The 19874-nt window shown below is 38.4% G+C and overlaps 1 protein-coding gene across 1 annotated transcript in view; it reads right to left on the reverse strand.

The window, feature by feature from the left end:
• Positions 1–1681, reverse strand: part of LOC150080973 (protein APCDD1-like) — a 140462-nt gene extending 138781 nt beyond the window's left edge. Inside the window, exon 1 of the mRNA XM_090380869.1 lies at positions 1350–1681. Within this exon, the coding sequence (XP_090236995.1) occupies positions 1350–1398 (49 nt within the window). The 5' untranslated portion in view covers positions 1399–1681. The remainder of the gene's footprint in view (positions 1–1349) is intronic.
• Between the last annotated feature and the right edge of the window lie 18193 nt (positions 1682–19874).

A 19874-nucleotide genomic window follows, 5' to 3' on the forward strand; every position in this document is an offset into this window, starting at 1 on the left:
TTTTTCAAGGCGGAAGCTTTTCAAAAAAAAAATAATAATAAATAAATAAATAAAGGAGGGGGGGGGGGACTTTCGCTGTATGATTCGCCAGCGTGATCAGAGAAAACGCTAGCTTTAGTGAGGCCAAAGATGAAGCAAGCAAGGGTATACAGGCCAGAGCGCCTAGGTGACAATCGCCGCAGAACAGAGTTTGTAGCGTGTTACCACTGTGGAAAAAAAAGCCAAAAAATTGTGGGAGTCTACGTGGCCAAGTACAACAGTCCATCCCTCCTGGAAGGAAGGAAGGAAGTAAATAATTTCGAACTTTCATCGTGAATTCAGATGGCATTGCACTTACAACTTGATTGGAAAAATACCGGCATATATCCAGAAACCACTAATTACAAAGCACATTATTTTCAGTCATGGGACTGATTAACTTTTTGTAGGAAGGGAAGGGAGAGAAGTAACCTCAGCTTATACATAACAAAGTTATTTAAAAAATCCGTTAATCTAGAGGGACCGTGATTTGGTCTAATATTATCCTGCCTGAATTTTGTGGTGTGTATCGTACTCTCCCCACCTTTTAAAAAAATGAAACCAGAGAGAAAGATATTTAAATTCTGATATAAGACGGGCTCCGGGTGATTGAATTGCAGAATGTCTTTTATGACTTGATACTATCACCCAGGCCTGAGTGTATTAACACTCAGAACCGTAATGGCAAAAAAAAAAAAAAAAAAAAGTTGTCGAAATAGGACCAATATAAAACTTTATTTTGTTCGTTCCTTTTATGCCTGGAACAGGCACGCTCAGTGAGCAATCAATACAAACTTAGGATTAAGTAGCCTTACCGTACTTTTTTTGCGGGTTACATGCAGAAAAAGTGTGCAATTATGAGTGGAGTCATGGTCCACTCATAATTACGTTTATTTGTTGGTGTGGTTTTTGTTTCGTTTGAACAGGAACCTTTCCTCTTTTAATTTGAAGAAGAAAAGTAAGAATTAACCATTAATTTCAAAAATACAGAGAAAGTTCTCGAAGTCTTATTTCTCAATTTCATCCTAGAAGTGTCCATTAATTACTTTAATGAGAGCTCATTCTCTAAAATAAAAATATGATCACTTTTTTGTTAAGTTCCTTTGAGTAAATAACTATTTGAAAGATAGTGTGCTGACGCACTCATTCAGCACAAACACGATGTTCACATATCATTTCACTTTAGGGGAGGACACTCACTCAGCATGATGACAGCAAGACAGTTCTGCTATCTTCAGTCTATTATCACTCTAAAAACATTCAACTGCGGAAAAATACCGTATTTTAGAGTATAGCCGCTAAGAAATTATGTGCAACAGATTTATACTTACCTGTCCTGAATACAGTCCACTTTTGAATCAGGACTTTCCCAGCGATCATCTCTATTTTCAAATCAGTCTACTTCAAATGAACGTGCGTGGTCAGAAATTCCGCGCTAATTTTGCTCGTTGCATACATCCGAAGTAGCACGTGAGGCAAGACACAATTCACGTGGTGGAGCAGGGGATGTTAGAAAAATCAAATTTACTACTTGATTCACTCACTTCATCTTTCCCCGCCTTGTGCAGGTAGAGTTGCACACTCACGCGACTAATAGACTAATGAGCCAGGTAGTTTCCGGGTCCACAGGAATGATCGCTAACGTTTGTGGGATGTCCTTTCTCCGTCTTCGCCTCCCGTTAAATGGCTCCTTTCTGTCGTTCCTTACGGACACATTCTGGCAGTATGCAACGCTGATTGGTTGCTCGCGAAGAGTTAATTTGACGGTGGTCAGCAAACTCCTACAGCGCTTCACGAAAGTTCATAACGGCGACGCGACTTGCGCGTGTCATACTTCCGAAAAGGCTCAAAGATAAAACTGTTAATCGTCAAGTAAATAATCTTTATCTATTTAACACCGTATACGGAATATATACAGTAGAAAAATAAACATCCATTGCGGAATTTGTTGTTAGGGGTTAATAGTTCTGTTAAGTTTACTAAAAATATATATAAAAGTTGAAATAGTGCGTTTCCGTTTCTGGTGATATACCCATTAAGGGGCATGCATAGAAATATGTTTCCATATGCTGGAAATGATGAGTTTCCAGTGGTATAAGCTATTCTTCCCCTGACTTGGTCGGCACATTTGCCTTTACTAAAAGTGTACAGATCTTCGCGAAACCAAAACGTTATAATGCCATCGCAATATAATGAAGCGTTGGCTTTTGTAAATATAAAATCGGGACGCTTCTGAAAAAGCTATAGGTTTATGCTGTTTCATATTACTTTTTGTTGGCTACATTTTCAGTAGTTCAGTAGCTGCATTAGTTGTTCGCAAGCATAATGCAGGCCGAGATGCACATGGTGGACCTTCATGAAAATATACAATTTATGTTTTAAATAAAGCACTTAATTTTTTTTAAAAAAATGCGCACGCCCATCCATCTCATGTCAATCGACTTGATTTTTTTTTTTTTTTTGTTCCGTTCTGAAATGCACAATATTTGAATAAGACCACCATATTAAGACCACCTGAAAAGGAACTGATCTTTCCATGTGTAGCTGTCCATAAATTGCATGTGTTCCAAAGTTGAATTGCCTGTTTTGCTGGACGAAAAACCTGAATTTTCAGGGGATCTTGTTATCTTCACCTGAGACCGACTAACTCAGCCATGGAGTGAAAAAACCCACAATAGTTCCTCTTGTCTTTGACGTGTCTAACTTGGGCCGGCTAGGAGGGACGGTGATTATAACCAATGTGCTCATCGCGCGGATGCAATATTTGAATACTCAGAAAATGTCTAAAAGAGTAAAAATAAATCATAAACACCACAGAACATATAACACAACATAGCAACTCGACCTGGTAGTCTAACCATGTATATAACTAGATTACGCATTAAGATAAAAAAACAGTTTTACAACACGAGAAATCATAACGCCGAAGCAGAATAATATGAATATCAATAAAATGCTCCAAATTTTAATTAATTCTAATTTTAATTAGTGATAGGTAAAGCTGTTAAGTGTGAAAGCGGGACAAAGTTTAAAAAAAAAAAAAAAAAAAAACAGGCTTTTGCGGACCGCATGGTGGACAGTATTGAGGTTAAGGTGCCACCGGTTGCTTCTCACAACTGTACCGTTAGTATGCTTGTGAAGATTACAGACTCTGTAGATGCCAGAAGTGTGAGTGTTGTTTGGTTTTTAGGAGCATTAGCAACTAAGGCCATATTGCTCCGGGTTATGCGGTGGTCATTCCCTGACCTTTCCGCATCCTCCGTATTTGGTGGTGACGGGCTCGAACCCCGGTCTAATCAAGAAGCGTGTGCTACGCACTGCTGATCCTTCCCACCTGGCTACGGAGGCGCCACAAGTGTGAGTGATGTGTGGTTGGTGTCGTGTAGTGTGGTGGTATGCTGTTCTGTTTTCTGCCACTTGGCCACAGGGCCCTTGTTGGGACCCCACGTTACCGTCCACAGCCAACGGGGAGGCGTCCAGTTCGGTTGAGATTATTCTCTGGCTAGCTTCTGCCATTGCGAACTCTAGTGGGCAAAGGAAGAAATGGTCAAAAGCCGGACGAATGGTAAGTGTAGCAATTATATACAGCAGCGTTTGCCAAACTTTTTTTTAGTCACAGAACACTTTTCATCTCACAATGTATTTACAGAACACAAGTTTAGCGGGATCCAAAGAGCCGTTTGCTAATATTTTATTACATACGACGCAACTGTAGCAGTAACCCCAGAGAAATGTACCAACTGGGTGGTACGACACTCAGGGTAGTGGAGAATGAAAAGGATCTGAGGGGTAATTGCGCAGTCAGATATGAAGTTTTCTGAGCAGTTCAGACAGGCAGCCAGGCGGTCATGGGGTCTTGTCAATGATATACAGGAATTTTGCGAGCAGGGATAAGGAGGTGATCATCCCCTTGTATAAGTCAGGTCACGCCTTGAGTACTGCATACAGGTCTGGAAGCCTCATTTTAAGAAGGATGTAGAGTACAAAGAAGGGCAACAAGACTGGTGAAGGGAACAAAGTGTTGCTCTTATGAAGAAAGGCTTAAGTTCTGCAAATTGCAGCTTCTGGAGACTACGCAACTGCGAGGCGATCTGATCGAGGTGTATAAGGCTTTGAATGGATTGAGCAGGTTCAATGCTGATGGAATTCTTCCTCTTGCTCACACCGCACGCAATGAGGGGGCACAAATTCAAATTGAGGACAGTCAAAATGAAAGACAGTTGTAGAATAGAAGTGCGGAAATTTGCCTTTAGCCAGAGAGTAGTTGATTGCTGGAACAAACTTCCATCTGTTGTTGTGGAAGTTGATAGCTTAAATAAATTCAAGGCAGAACTAGACAACCATTTGGAATGAATGGATGGGTGAAATGGGAAGGGGTGATTTGTTTTTTTTTTTTTTTTTTGGCTTATGCTGTATAAGCTCGCTTTCTTGCATCGTATACTTTTGTTTTGGTATTTTATGAGTTGGTTCCTGCTTTTTCACTTTGGATTTTTGGGGATCAAAAGGCTGTGATTGTTCATCATCATCACTTTGAAGTGTGACAATATTGTGTTCGTTTTCATCGACCACAGTTGCACTACTAGGAGTACTTGCTTCTCGTTTTAAAGTTCTTTTTTTCAACCACAAATCCACGGTCATTTATTTTAATAATAATATTTCGAAATACTGATAATTATAAAAAAAAATATTTATACAAGGAAGTGAGTTTAGTTATGCTTACTAGTTTTCTGCACTACTACAGAACTAATCTCGTAATTGCGAAGACAGTCCGTACCACCAGCACTGTAAACATGTAAAAAAGTGTCAGCGGAAGGCTACTTTGTTTTATCCACTGAACGATGCATGATATCGGTTCGCTTCCTCCTCTCCCCACAACCCGTGTACTCCAGGATAAATCGCATAAGAATGGCATATTAGATCACTGCATTGCTACTTTTTCGTAGATGTCATTACCTCTACGCATACTTCTCTATGCAAAGCCCACCAAATTAAAGTGTTGCGCGGTCTATTTGATTATTAGTCTATGCCAGTATATTAATAACCGAAAAAAAAAAAAAAAAACAACGTTAAAAATTTGAATGGTACAAAAGTAGAGTACGCCACAAATATACAAAATTTATTTATTTTTAATTATTAATTACGATTTTTGACGGAACACTTGTTCACATCTCATGGAACACCGTTTGGGAAACGCTGATATACCGTATGTAGGAGCTTGAGTATGCGGATTTTATAAATGGAATAGAATCCCATATGTGAACCTAAACTATTCAGAAATGGAGACTATTGAGTATTATCTATTTTTCAAGACTAGAAATAACTACTTAAAAAAAAACAAAAAAAAACTAAACAATAAATAGAAAATTCAGCCAGAGAAATTGTCATTTCAGTAGTCCGATTGTTCCCGGTTGCTGAAGCACTAAGAGAAAGTTTAAGTTATCCTAAATGATTCTGCCTTGTTTGATATGCACAAACCTCGCATATCAAACAAGACAGAAGCATAGTTTCTATGGAATAATGGAAATATGTCGGAGTAAATGTTTTATATTGTATTATCAAAAGTAGCAGGGCAATCGCAGTCGCACGTTTCAAAAAACCTTTTATTCGTACATTTAATAAAGCGTCGGCTCACTTTTCAACTTAATTACGCGCTACATTCTCTTCGGTACAGTCCAGGCCAACTTTATTACGGAAAGCCGGCATTTTGGTATAGTTCTCCTTCAACACAAGGGTAAATTCAATACTGAGTGCTGGCGTTTTGGCCTGGATTGAAGCCGTCGTTCCACTTCATTTCAAAAAGTGCTCGGTGAGTTGAGGTCGGAATTGTGGGCAGACCAATGAAGCATGTACACGCCAGTGTCTTCAAACCAAGTGACTACAAGTTGTGCAATATGACATGCTAAAACATAAAAGGACACTCCCCATACTGCTGCATTTAGGAACGGAATTGTCTGCAATATCAATGCACCGCATGGCATTCATTGTTCTAGAAAAGACGGCCAATGGTCCAAATCACAAGTAACATCTCTAGAAGGTTGATAACAGCAATTCCGCCAAACTTCATAGTTCAGATGAAACACTCTGATAAAAAATGTCCTTCGGACATCCGCCAGATTCAAACACGGCCATTAGATCGGAAAACTGTACATCATGATTAGTCAATCCATAAATCAACTTTCCAACGTTCCAGGGACTAATGACAATGGGTTGTGCGCCAGGCAAGTCGGGGATGTGCAGTACGTGCTGTGATGTTTGGTTTATGAGCTGAAGTTCTCTCGCAAACTCTGATGCTGTGCAGCTCCCTAAGGTTCTTGTACTGGCACCAGTTTCTGTGGCCTTCCTGAATTCCTAATTAACTGTATTTGATGAGAATTGGCAGGATCTAAGTACCACTAAACCTTTCCGTATCATAAAATTTCCTATGCCTGGTATCATGATTGCCAGGAATACAGGAAATGAGCACCTGATGCACCAGTTTTGCTTTTACGAATAGAAATATTTAAAGAAACATTTAGAGAACATTCATTCTTCTTCCAGTCATATAGCTCCCTGAGGAGCTGTTGTGGCCACTAACAAATTCCTCCAACTGCATCAATCATGTGCTATACGAGCAGCATCGCAAAGTTTCATGCCCAGAAGTTCACCGGTCCCATCCTTCCACCTAGTTGCAGGTCTTCCTCTGCACCTCTTCCCCTCGGTTTTTCCTTCCATTAACCGCAGCTAAATCAGACTTGAATCCTGCGCCTGTCTAGTTTCTTGGGGAAACCACCTTCAAGTTCTAATAAAGGTTCTTCAACTGTAGTAGTGTAAGTGACTAGTGTCAAATTTATTTCTCTGCAGAAGAGAAGTAAAGAGAAACTGCACAGATGTAAAAGCACAACTGTATGAACTAGGTTATCATATCGTAGTGAATATATAACATACAAAATCAGGCAGGGTATTTCTTCTTCAGGAGCAACGTTTATTGCCACTAAAGAAACAGTGTATTCCCCGCCATATAAAACGCATTCATAATTTAGCAAAGATTATTTAGGAAAAATAACATCTTTTAGGAAATGATTTTGTTGCACGTATCACATTACTTCTAATTCTTTTTAAACAAAAACATTTTTATTGCACATTACTACTTTTATACTACCATACGTACTATGGTGAACCCAGAATATTTTAATCATCTCAAAATTAATATACAAAAATATTATTCTAATTAATATTTAAAAAACAAAATAAAATGGGATAGTAAAAGAAAAAAGAAAGTTTTTATTCATTTTCAAAACCCGGAAGTCCATCACTGCTGTTATCCTTATGACGTTCATCATCACATTCCTCATGTTCACTGCTGCTGTCTGATAGCGAATTGTCATGCTCATCCAACAGAATATCATCTTCTGTGCCGTTCAAGGCATTACTAATGCCACACTTAATAAATGACTTCACAACTGGCTCGGTTTTACTGCATCCCAAGAATATTTTACCCATTCAAAGTGTTGTTAATAGAAACATCCAGTAGTTGTAGTTGTCCAGTAAGTTCACCTGGAATTACAACAAGTTGTGGTTTTAACTTTTCCATCTTCTCTTTTATTTACAAGAAAATGGTCCCATACCAATAGACTAGTTTCTGGAGAAGGCCACCAGGACACCGTGACCACTCTTTCCCAGCCACAGTTTGACTCCACCTTCACCCATCTACCCCTTAGTAAGAACATGTGAAAAAATACCTCTTAGTATTTTTGTCCATGTTCAATAACGCGGATGCGTTATTTCTTTAGGATTTAAAATTATGGCTGAATGTGATTTCAGACAGGTTAGGTTATTCCAGATAAAATGCACAAACAAGACCTGAGGGGAAGGAGAAGCACGGAAGATACTGTATGAACGAAGCACACATACCAAATCAACCAAAGCACGAAAGGATAATAAAATGACTGTTAAAAAAATATCTGTACCTGACCGCTTCATTTAGCCACCAAAAGTGATAGAAAGTGTAATATTAAAAGAAAAAGGAGTTTGCAACTAATGATAAGCCGCCGTAGCCGAGTGGTCAGGCGCGGATGCATAAGTATACGTACCTTGAGTGACCGGGATTCAAGGCCGTGACTGCTAAATACGGTGCTGTTTCTTGTATTCTGTCATATATTATGAACTCCTCTGACCGTTTGGTCGTCCCGGAGTATAAACAAAAAATTTATTATTTTACTCGTAACTATGTTTATTATCATGAACCGTGAGCCAGAGGTCTAAATGGGAATTTTCACTAAACAGAAAGCTCGTTAATGAACTTTTATTTTTAATTATCAAAGTATGTACACATGTCATGTCAATGTGTGTGACGAATGGGAGCGACGTTCCGGTGAACTTCGATCCATTCTGAGCCCTAGAGTGGGCTCGAACCATGGCCAATCGAAACGCATGTACTACTGCACTCCCGAGTTGACAGCTATTGTCAGTGATGGTTTCATGTTGGGGCGAAAGAGGCAATAGTTCCTCCCCTGTGATCAGAATAATGTAGATTTTTTTTTTAACTGCTGTATGATGATTAAAGCTTACTGATTCTCAGAATACTGTTTTACCCCTCCCCCTTTAGAAAATCCTAGAACCGCCATTGTCAGTGGTTACACCCGTATCTACTAACTTTAGAAAATGTCACTAATCTAAGACTGGTAATATAATACATGTGTATTCCAGATCAATCTTTTTATTCGAAGGGCCGGACGAGGAATATTTTGAGGAAACGAAAGCCGTATACCCAAAGGACTGGTTTAATTTCGTACTGTTTCTCCGTAAGAGCTAATGAAGATGCATGCTGCTTTTTAGGCTATACTCTTTGAGCGAAGGTATCTGTATATTTTTGCAAATCAATTTTATTTTTATTTAAAAATAAAATAAAATCTAAAAGGATAAAGAAAAATTTATTTCTCCACTGTTCATTCAATATTTTTTAAAAAGAATATTTATTATTTCGACTTATAGAGATCGGGGAAAGGACAACCGTACGAGGAAAGTCTCTGAGTATGTGGGCCACAGTGTTTGGCAACCACGCACCACAGAGGTGATCTGATTGAGGTTTATAAGGTTCTGAGAGGGATTAGTAAAATGAATGACGGTAGAATTCTCACTGTTATAAAGAATTCCAGAACTAGGGGTCATAAATTCAAATTATAGGGGTTGAGGACAGTGGCGGCTCGTGATTCTGATGTATCGGGTGCTGCTTCTTAAAGTTATATTAAATTGCCTTGGTTATAAGACATGTAGACATAGATGGTAATAATAATGGATTCTCCCCAACTGCAGTGGAACATCTAATTCAAACACGAAGTAATCTTGCAGCATTCCAGGCCTTTGCAAAAGAAGTTTTTGCTCGAAAGAAGAGGCTTATTCTGGGGACGAACCCGGTTCTGTACCAGATCGATCAAGTCTGAAGATAAAATTGGGCAAAAAGATTCGTTTTACAAAGACCTGGACAATATTGGAGTTTAAAAGTCTGTTTTTGATGTTAGAGTTCTTGATAGCCACAATTGTTTAAGATATGGATGAGTTGCTAGTGTAAATTTTATGTGTTGTTGGTTTTTTTAAAATTAATTTATATATTTTATGTTTTTACAATGTTTTATTTATTTATTTATTGTATGAAAGATGTAAGGTACTCTGTTGAGAGTTGTTAGGCGGATTTGAACTTATGTTCTGGGTGCCGCCTTTATTTTGAAAAAATAAAATAATAATAATAATAATAATAATAATAATAATAAGCAAGTTAAAAATACTGCAAAACATTAACTTGACACTTACCATTAATAGACTTGGGTAAGAAATTTTATTTAAAAATAAAATCCATTCTTCGGTTTTTATTTGTTGAAAAAAGATCAACTTTTTCATTCAAGTTTGGTGCACTGTTCAAATCGGCACTGCTCGCTCCGCAGTTCCTTTGAACTCGTTTTATCACCTCTAAAATTGTGTATTGACAACCTGCCAACTAAGCATTGACTCAACCACTGGGACCTAAATGTGGAATTGGTAGCACATAGTTCCACCTACAGTTAAACTTCAAAGTTGAAAACAATCTCGTGTTTTTATTCGTTTATAATTGAAATAATTATTGGAAATAGAGGATGAGTATACTATATGCAGGACCTGTTAATAAAAATATTCATTGCATTTGCATTTGCATTGTTCTTCACAAAATTTCATATAACTCCGTTGACTGTATATTTAGATTTAAAAAGCTGGGGATGCTGCAGTTCAGCAGTGCTACCAACGAGCCGCCCCTGGTTGAGGTTTAGATTAGATTTTAGGAAGTTTTCTTTTAGCCAGCGAGTCATTGATTACTGGAACAAGTTGCTTTCGTAGGTAGTCGAGATTGACGGTTTAAATAAATTCAAACATCAACTGGACAGTTGACCTTTGAAGCAAGGAAGGAGCGATGAATATAATACGTAATTTCTTATCTATCTATATATATATATTTATTTATTATTATTTTTTTGCCAGTGTAGAAAAAGCCTGTGGTTTCCTTGCACTATATGGCAAATACTATTACTATATAGAAAATTTATAGCCCTTGCAGCCGTGTCACGTATTTATCAGAACGTTGGGGTGCATGCTTATGAGTGAAAAGCTTTGAAGCTGATTGATATCGTGCGAAACTATAGCTTCTTATTCTACCTATACGAAATTAACTGTGGCTAGTGATACTTTTCAGAACTCTTTCTCGGGCCGGGTGAAACCTTGTCGCGAGCCGTGCTTTGAGCATCTCAGCTTTACACGGTCGAAGCCAGAAAAGTTTATAATTTCCTTACCGTAACTGTTTTTTTTTACTAGCGCAACAGCTGTATGTTTTTTGTGGCGGTGTACAGCTCGATTTCAATATACGTTCACATATGTCATCCTACCAGGACCACAGTCAGCCATAATAAAACAATTGCCGAATGTCTCCCCTCCCCCACGGCGGCGGACCTAGTGGGAATAGTTCTCCCACTGGTTTACATGCATTTCTTATAAAAAAAAAAAAAAACCCTTGGCAGCACAATCAAAAGACTGTTTGAGTAAGATAGTCTTAATACAGTAAAAACTTTGTAATATCTGGCACTGTACACTCTGAAATTCTTTAAAATCCGGCACTTTTTACAATCCAGAAATATTAAGAAATCCGGCATCCGTATCAAAGATTAAAATTTGTCTTTACAAGAAATGCAATGGTCTTGATTCTCATAGCACAACAAACTTGTCTTTGCTACGATTGCACTACTTACAAAAAATTAAATCACCAAAAGGTTAATTGACATTTTTTTTTAAATGAGACTGCTATGACAGCCTGTTTTGGGATCACCTAGTCTCTCATTACGTAGCAGGTGTTCTCTAGGGAGAACTGGCAAAAAAGTTGTCTTAAAAAAGTTGCGAGTTGCCATTCAGTATACGAAAGCAGTTTTCAAAGTTGTAATATAGCTAAAGCTGTTTAAAATAATCCAATACCAGCGTAGCTCGTTACAAAGGCAAAGTTGTTCTGCTGTCAGAATTAAGCCTATTGCATTATCCATACAGTTTAAATCCTGCTGGTAGAAAGAAATGCAAGGACAAGGTAATTAATTTAAAAATTTACACATGTAAATAAATTCAGCTGTTTGTGCTTTATAATTAATCAATGCAATGTGCTCCTCTAAAATTGCTGACCCACTAAGTATACCTCTCTAAAATCGGGAAATTTTTAAAACCTGGTACCTCTCAATCCCCGAGGGTGCCTGATTTTAAAGAGTTTATTGTAGGCATATGATCCCTTATAATGCGAAGTAATCACACTGAGTTGCCTACCAGAGACAGAGAGAGTCCTTATTGCAACATGGACAAAGTACAGTTTATGTTGCAACCTACTTGCAATGGCATACAGGACAGGGGTTTAGATGCTTATAAAACAATGAAAGTAAAATACATACAAAAGGGTATTTACAAGTTAATATTTTAAGTTGGCTTATATTAAAGTAGACTAAAAGAAGTTAATAACAAGCACTGAGAGATCAAAAAAGTATTCCGCGTATTCATTTTGTAATTCACTCGACTGTTTTTGCGAAAACAATACACATCAGAACTCATATAATCACCATCCTTCTTCTATTTGGAAAGCATCATCACATCAAAAGCTTCAAAACCAGAGATGTCTGCAGGTCTGACAGAAAAAAAAAAAAAAAAAAAAAAAAAAACAGTAATGACGCGATATACTTAGTCCGACTGTTCCCGTTGCGTGGATAACACTTCCTTTCTATAGCTTTTGTCATATGCAAATTTGTGAAGGTTAGCATCAAGTTTGTGGACCTGAGACAGCATTTGCCTACAACCTATTGCACTATATGCATCACCAATCTGGTCTTCTGTCCTGACGTCGTACATAAACAGATTCTTGGCAGTCGAGCACTGGGTAATGCGATGGATGAACAGGGTCGCGGGCAACACATTCACCATCTCCAGGGCGGTTTTATATATTAACCTAAATATCACTCCCTGGAGAGTTCACATAGAATCCAGGAATATTCTTCTTCTGTCTCAGATGCTAACTTGTGTGATTGACGCCCCCTCTCTTCATGGAATTATCTCTCTCCACGTGCTGGACGCAGTACAGTAGTGACAACCCCTACTTACCGTTGCATTCTACACTGTCCAACCTGTGCTGTCTGAAGAACTTCTTTCCGAACAACGCAGTCACCATTTTCAATTCATTGGCAATGCGAAATACTCTGAAGACAAGCAGTACAGAGTGAAGAGCCTCTTTGAAGCACACAGCTGCTTGAACTATAGAAGTATAAAGAAGCTTGAACTAGAAAGAAGCTAGGAACATGAACTTTATAAATAAGATGGAATGACCAACATATAAAATAACCGTTGGACATCTACTTTTATATGATACTGTGAATAATTTCCTTTTTTAATTCTGTCGATAATTACATTCTTTAAATAATACTGTAAATGGTTTGCACTTTTGTAAGTACTGTATTGTAAACATGTTTTGTAAATATTGTATTGTAAAAATTGCTATTCCTGCATTTTTGTACACCCTTCTAGCCGGTCGGCTGTGTAAAAAGAGTGAAAGCAATCACTTTCAATAATAATAAACGAATTTAATAATAATAATAATAATAATAATAATAATAATTTGAAAGGGGAGGAAACGGTCCATCAGGAAAGTCTCGTATTCTGGGAAACCTGTCCGCAAAGCTGGGAGAGGAATTCTAAAGCACCATAAATGAATCCTATATGGATCGTTCAGAAATTAGTCCCGCAACTACTGTATTTTCACTCTGATGGCCAGCCTCTGGGAATCAATAAGGTCGGAGAGTCGGGGAACCCCCATTGCATTATCTAATGCTGTCTTTCTGCTTTCGAGAGGTAGGTTAAATTTCCAATTGGCCCACTTCATAGTCAATATTCAGAATATGACGAGAAGCATTTTGGTTGTCAGGGTAAACGAAGTCCATACTTCCGAAGCGTACAGTAATGCTGGGTAGATAATGGTTCTAATGTATTTCTAACAGTTACCAAACACATTCTCAAAATCTCCAATAAAGCGTTAAAAAAATTAAACCCGCCTGGGTCTGCACTGATCATATATATCCAAAGTAAGAGATACTTGTGTCATTATAACGTCCTTATAAATTTTCTGATTAACAATATTAGCTGGCCATTTGATAATTGTAAATCAGGTACGCTTGCGGATGAATTAATTGTATCATTGCTTAATTTTGTACTTATAACTCATTAAATTATGATTAATGCCATAAATTCGATTTCTGGTTAATACTTTCAAATGATCTATGATTTTTATAGATGCAAACTCGAGGCCAATATCTTGAACAAACATATTCAAAAACGATTTTCATAATTAATAATATATTGTGCCAGTGTGCAGGCTGAAAAACCCAGAGAAACTTAGAGGGTAAAACCCTATCCCCTATCCCCTACACCTGAAATTGCTAACTACAGTCTAAATTAAATAAGCGGTTAAATTCCATTATTTGGGTACCACTTGTCTCGGTGCAGTGAGCGTGGTCGTAGAAGAGTGATTGTACGGTCCAGTTCTGTGACTGGGTGATTATTGTGATTCTTTCTGATTGTTTTGTGTCGTCGAGGAAGGGGGGTGCTTAAAATCGGAAAACGAGTTCCCGATTTAAAAAAACAGCGAAAGTGGGGAGGGGAACACCCTAGGCCAAACTAGGAGGACAGTGGGCGGGAAAAGCAGTGAGTGGCGTCTGCCAATCACTGCTTTGTTCTTGTCCGTTTGTCGACATATGGACTAGTACCCAAGACCTGGAGTTTTACCAAAGAAGCTTTTAGAAGTTCTTCTTGTCTATTGACGGGACTCGAACCTGGATCTCTCAAAATGAGTGAAAAGTAATAGAGGACTATATAAGAGGTAGGATCAAAGAGTATCAGGAGAATTTGAGAAAAAACTGTATGTGAATATCGAATAAAAAAATTATTTTAAAAATGATTATTAAAGAATACATAAGAAACGCTTTATCAAGAGGAAGGATACAGTAATGGTACAAATGCTTCAAAGATGGATGCGATATCCTTAAGGATGAGGCAAGACGCGGGAAACCTGCACTCTTTAGAAGCATTTTTCAGACAGATAGATAAGAATTTGAGACACAGCTTCTCAAGTTGGAATATCATAGGCCATTTGCCCAGCCATCACGTCTGATATTTTAAACATGCAAAGATGATCAACTATTATACTTGCTCAAATTTTTAGGAGAAGACGGAAACAGTGTTAACTTTCATAAGAAATGATTAAAATTTGTGATTGTGATCAATAATTTCTAAAGACAATAGTGACGGATGAAATGTGTTACCTTTATGATAACCGTATACTCTCCTCCTAATATGAATTTATAATAAATTATGCCTTTGGATAAAATAGATTTAGCATAACTTTATCTTTTGACCTGTCAGTCCGGTTTTTTTTTTTTTTTTTTTTTATGATCTGCAGACAAAACTGACGTTTTGTTTTAAATTATAAATGCATATTAGGAGGAGTGTATACAGTTTAAGCCCATTTCATTTGTTTATTCCCAATGTAAACAAGCGAGTGTTGCTCTCACTCCCTAAAACAGTCACCTAATTATTTGACATAATGGTCAAGTGCATCCTTGATAGGTATGCCATAGCTGAGATGTTCCCACTTGTTTACACTGGAAATAAACTAAAGTGAAATGAACGAGAATAAGGTTACGTTCTTAGAAACCATTAAGGACATGAGACACATAATCAGAAGGAAGGAGATGTGATCCATGGACAAATCAAAATTGAAAATTATTCCATGACAATGCACCTCCTCATTGTGTCCCAGTAAATTTGGAATCATTTTCCACTGTTTTACAACTTATTCGCCTGACCTTTTTCCATGAGTTTCCTCACCTCCACCCAGCTTGTAAAGCAATGATTTCCTGGTGAAGCAGAAATAATTACTGGCTATTACAACTGCAATTAAGGAATCTTAAAAACTTCGGAGCTTTCTTTTGCTGTTATATGACCTATAATAAGAAATATATAATTAGCCAAAGTCATTAATTTTTAAATTAGATGTATAATTATCCGTACTATTATGTATTTGGATAAATAAAAAATCAAATCTGGAAATTTTTGATCCAACATTGTAGAGCACACATGGTTTAGTCAATATATTACCTGGATTTCTTTTTTTATCCCCCCCCCCTTTTGCATTTGTTTGTTCTTGTTTACACTCTGGCACGTCAGAGGAGTTTACCATAAATACAACCGTTAATCGATCGTATCTAGTAGTCACAGGCATGAACCACAGTCCACTCAAAAAGGACTGTGGTATTGCACTCCCGCTCCTGACTACCTGGCTACATAAGGCCTTCATGTTGTTAATATAAACGTAATGAAATGCAAAGCTTTTTAAGCTGATACCATTGTATCCCGACATATCAATTTAAACGTTTTAAACTGATCCTGGGAAGTTACTTTATACCCACTCTTTATTATCTCTCTATACATTAAAAACGTTTTCCCCCCTAGTGATATTTATTCAGCCAATGGGAGAAGAGGGCGAGGCAATTACGTCACTACAAATGCAATTAATTATTGACAACTGTCTCCATAACGTTCACCAACCTCGTGCACGAGATTCCCTGTCTAACATTTGATGTTCCATTGTAACGTTTTTTGTATATTAATGAATATCGTATATTTAAAAATACTGTAGTTTAGTATTTTGTACATATTTGCACAGTTTGTAAATATTTCAGTTAAATATTTTAGTCCTGATCTTTCGGATGCAATAATATTCCTCATGCATTATGGAACCCAAAACAAAAGACCATTTCCTAAGTGACCTATGTAAATGCAGGTAAATAATTACATAGTGATATTACCTGAAGTTCAGTATAGTATACACTGGCAGGTATTTCGATGAAAGCGAGGAAGACTGCGATAATTTCCAGGTGAAGGCACCTTCCTTTTCTGATTGTTTTGTGTCGTTGAGGAGGGGGGGAACCTTAGCTTAGGTAGGGTGTTTATCCCTCCATCCCGCTGTTTTAAAATGGAAAAACGAGTTTCTGATTTAAAAACAGCAGGAAATGTGGGAAAAAAAACACTCTAGGCATATCAACCAAGCAGAATAGTGGGCGGGGAAAGCAGTGGCATCAGCCAATCACTGCTTTGTTCCTGTCCGTTTGTCGAAATATGGGAGTCAAAACTTGTCAATCACTGCTTTGCTTGCCGCCATGTTGGAGGTGTACACCGTTCTGAAATTTTATCGTGATATTTATTTGGCCTTGAGAATGCCGCACACTACAAATGCGTAGATAAATAATTACATTGGTCATTTCCTGATTAGATATCGACCAGTGTGTTTCGACAGGTGTGTCTTTTATGTAGAAAGGATTAGACTTACTCTGTATAACTCTACATTTTATGGAGAAAAGCGTGCGTGGGGGTGGGCAAGCAAAGCCCCCTAGTTATTATTAATATGCTCTTATATTATTTTTCCTTTATTGGGGGTTCCACCTCGTGACGGGTATTGCTACCAAGTACACAGGGTGGTTGTTATGTCTGGTGTTACCGTTGGTCAAGGAACTCTCTGACTATCCTAGAGGTGTTCAGAATTGGGACTTTCTGGAGTTCATTGTAGGTGTTCGTTGGGCTATTGCTGCTAAGCTGTTATGTAGAGTCTTTGGCACCGTATCAGTGGTTGACACCATGATCGGGATGATCGTTACTTGTTGCATATGCCACATCTCTTTGACCTCCTGTCTTAGGTTCGTGTACTTCCCGATTTTTTCCCTATGAGTTTTCAACAGTTTGCAGTGTTGGGTACCACTATGTCAATTAGATAGGTAGCCTTTTCCTTCTTATCCACAAGGGTTATGTCCGGTCTGTTGTGTGGGATTTTCTTATCCGTTATTATGGCGACGTCCCAGTACAGCTTATGGATTGGGGTCTCTAGTACTGCCTGGGGTTCGTGTATAAAGTGTACTTATAATATGGTACACTTTCTTCGATCAGCTGGTATTTCCTTGCTAGCTTCTGATGTATTATCATGGCTACCTGGTCGTGTCTATGAGTGTACTCAGTCTGGGTGATCACCTTGCATCCCGTGGTGATGTGTTAGATCGTTTCTGAGGCCAGGTGGCATCGTCGACATGTGTCATCGGACACTCCGGGCTCCTTGGTGATGTATTTTCTATAGTTCCTAGTGTTGATTACCTGGTCTTGGACGGCGAGCACAAATCCTTCAATCTCGGGGAAGAGCGTCCCGCTCGTGAGAAGTAATTTTATCTATGTGATCTTGATGGAGATCATTGTAGTGTCTGCCATGGAGTGTCCTCTCTGTCCATCTTTCTAGCTTCATTTGTGCTTCCTGGTTGGGAGGAGACTCCTCCCAACCAGGGAGGGGTCTCCTCCTCCCTGAGTGGGAGTATACCGCTTTTCTATCTTCCTTATGGCCTGGTGGAGTGCTGCTGAGTGTTTCTGGAAGTAATCCTTCAGTTTGCAATCGTTCTTTTCTGTTGCTCGATGAGGTCTATCAGGCCCCTTCCTCCTTCTTTCCGAGCAATTTTCAGTCTCTCAACGTTGACTTAAATGGATTGAGCACGCTGAATTCTGATGGGATCCTTCCCCTTGTTCAGATTACGAACCCAAGCGGGCATAAATTCATATTAAGAAAAGACAGAGGTAGAATAGATGGGCGGAAATTTACCTTTAGCCAGAGGGTGGCTAATTGATGGAACAAACTTCCACCTCTCGTTGTGGAAGTTGATAGGTTAAATAAATTTAAGAAGGAACTGGACAGGCATTTGGAGGGAATGGGGTGATTTTTTTTTTTTTTTTGGCTGATGCTGCATAAGCTCATACACTTGCTTTCTTGCATCACATGCCACTACTACTACTACTTCGGGTGGTGTTGGCAGCTCATGGTCATCATTGTCCTTGTCTTTTTCATGATATCCTCCAGCTCGGTGTTAGTCTAATCTATGACTTCAAAGGAGTATGTTAGTACTGGGACTGCATAGGTGTTTATGGCTTTAACTGTGTTCCCTCTGTTATTATTATTATTAGCCATATGGTGCAAGGAAGCCTGAGGCTTTTGCTGCACCACCCAAAAAAAAAATAATAATTTCTGAGTTACTCCCGACGGGGAGAGAGAGAGAGAGAGGAATCACCAAGAAAGAGAAGACTAATGATATCCAGCTCAGGACCCTGGGTGTGCCAAGCCCATACTCACCAGATGTGAGCCTTTGGGGTTGTTTGTGGAATGCCGAAATATGAAGTTAGACTTACTTTTTCATAGGAAATGCTACATGCGCTTTGATTCAATGCATTATTGTAACATTTTAATAATAATTACTTTTGGCATCAGTTCAATCCTTCTGGTAGGTGAAAGAAGTTCTGTTGGGTTGAGCCATATGGTGCAAGGAAGCCTGAGGATGTGGATTGGTTGGCCGGTCTTGAGTTGCATGCACCTATCCCCCAGCTCTGATGTTTCATTCAGAGCAAAGAGTAAGCCAAAGACCAAATATACAAAGCTAACAAGCAAGATATATAGCTATCTCACTGCTTTAACTTATGTTAGCACAATTACTAAATCCAACTGAACAAATGCAATATAACTGCTGTCACGCCACTCGACAAGGTCAAATCCAGTAGTTATTACTATCTCAAGAAATACAAGCATCCTCATTATCTATTGGAAGATTACACCTGTGTTCCCATAGGCAAGTTATAAAGGTTAAGTTCTTGCCCAAGAGCAAGATATCCTATACCCAGATTAGAAGGGTTATTTTCAACTAAATAACACAGAACAATGTAATGACTTTCGTGGGAGGGGGGAAAGGAAACGTGGTTATATTTCTAAAGCTATGAAAACTGAAATTAGGAAACATTTAACGACGAAATAAATACAGTAAATTTAACGCTATTAATATGATTATAAGTAAGGCAAGAAAAATAATTTTTCTGTTTATACTCGAGACGACCAAACGGTCAGAGGAGTTCACAAGATAGACAGAATACAAGAAACAGCACGTATTCAGCAGTCACGGACTTGAACCCCGGTCACTCAAAGCACGCGTACTTATGCACCCACGCGTGTGACCACTAGGCTACGGCGGCCTTCAATCCTGCTCATACGAATTTCATTATCTCTATTTCAAAACAAAAATAAAAGAAGAGAAACACCCACCTTCGGAATAGTGAACACGCAGCTCCTCGCCCAAAAAGACCCACACCGCTAAAGAGCAAACGCTATTCAAGCAAAACCACAAAATAGAAACAGGGAGCTCACAAACCCTGTCTCTTCAAAGGGATGGCGGCACTTGTGAAATCCAAAAATGAGTCGCATCTCAACCATT

Source organism: Mastigoproctus giganteus, chromosome 9 (assembly GCF_048544385.1).
Source record: "Mastigoproctus giganteus isolate SK-2022 chromosome 9, ASM4854438v1, whole genome shotgun sequence".
Taxonomy (NCBI): Eukaryota; Metazoa; Arthropoda; class Arachnida; order Uropygi; family Thelyphonidae; genus Mastigoproctus; species Mastigoproctus giganteus.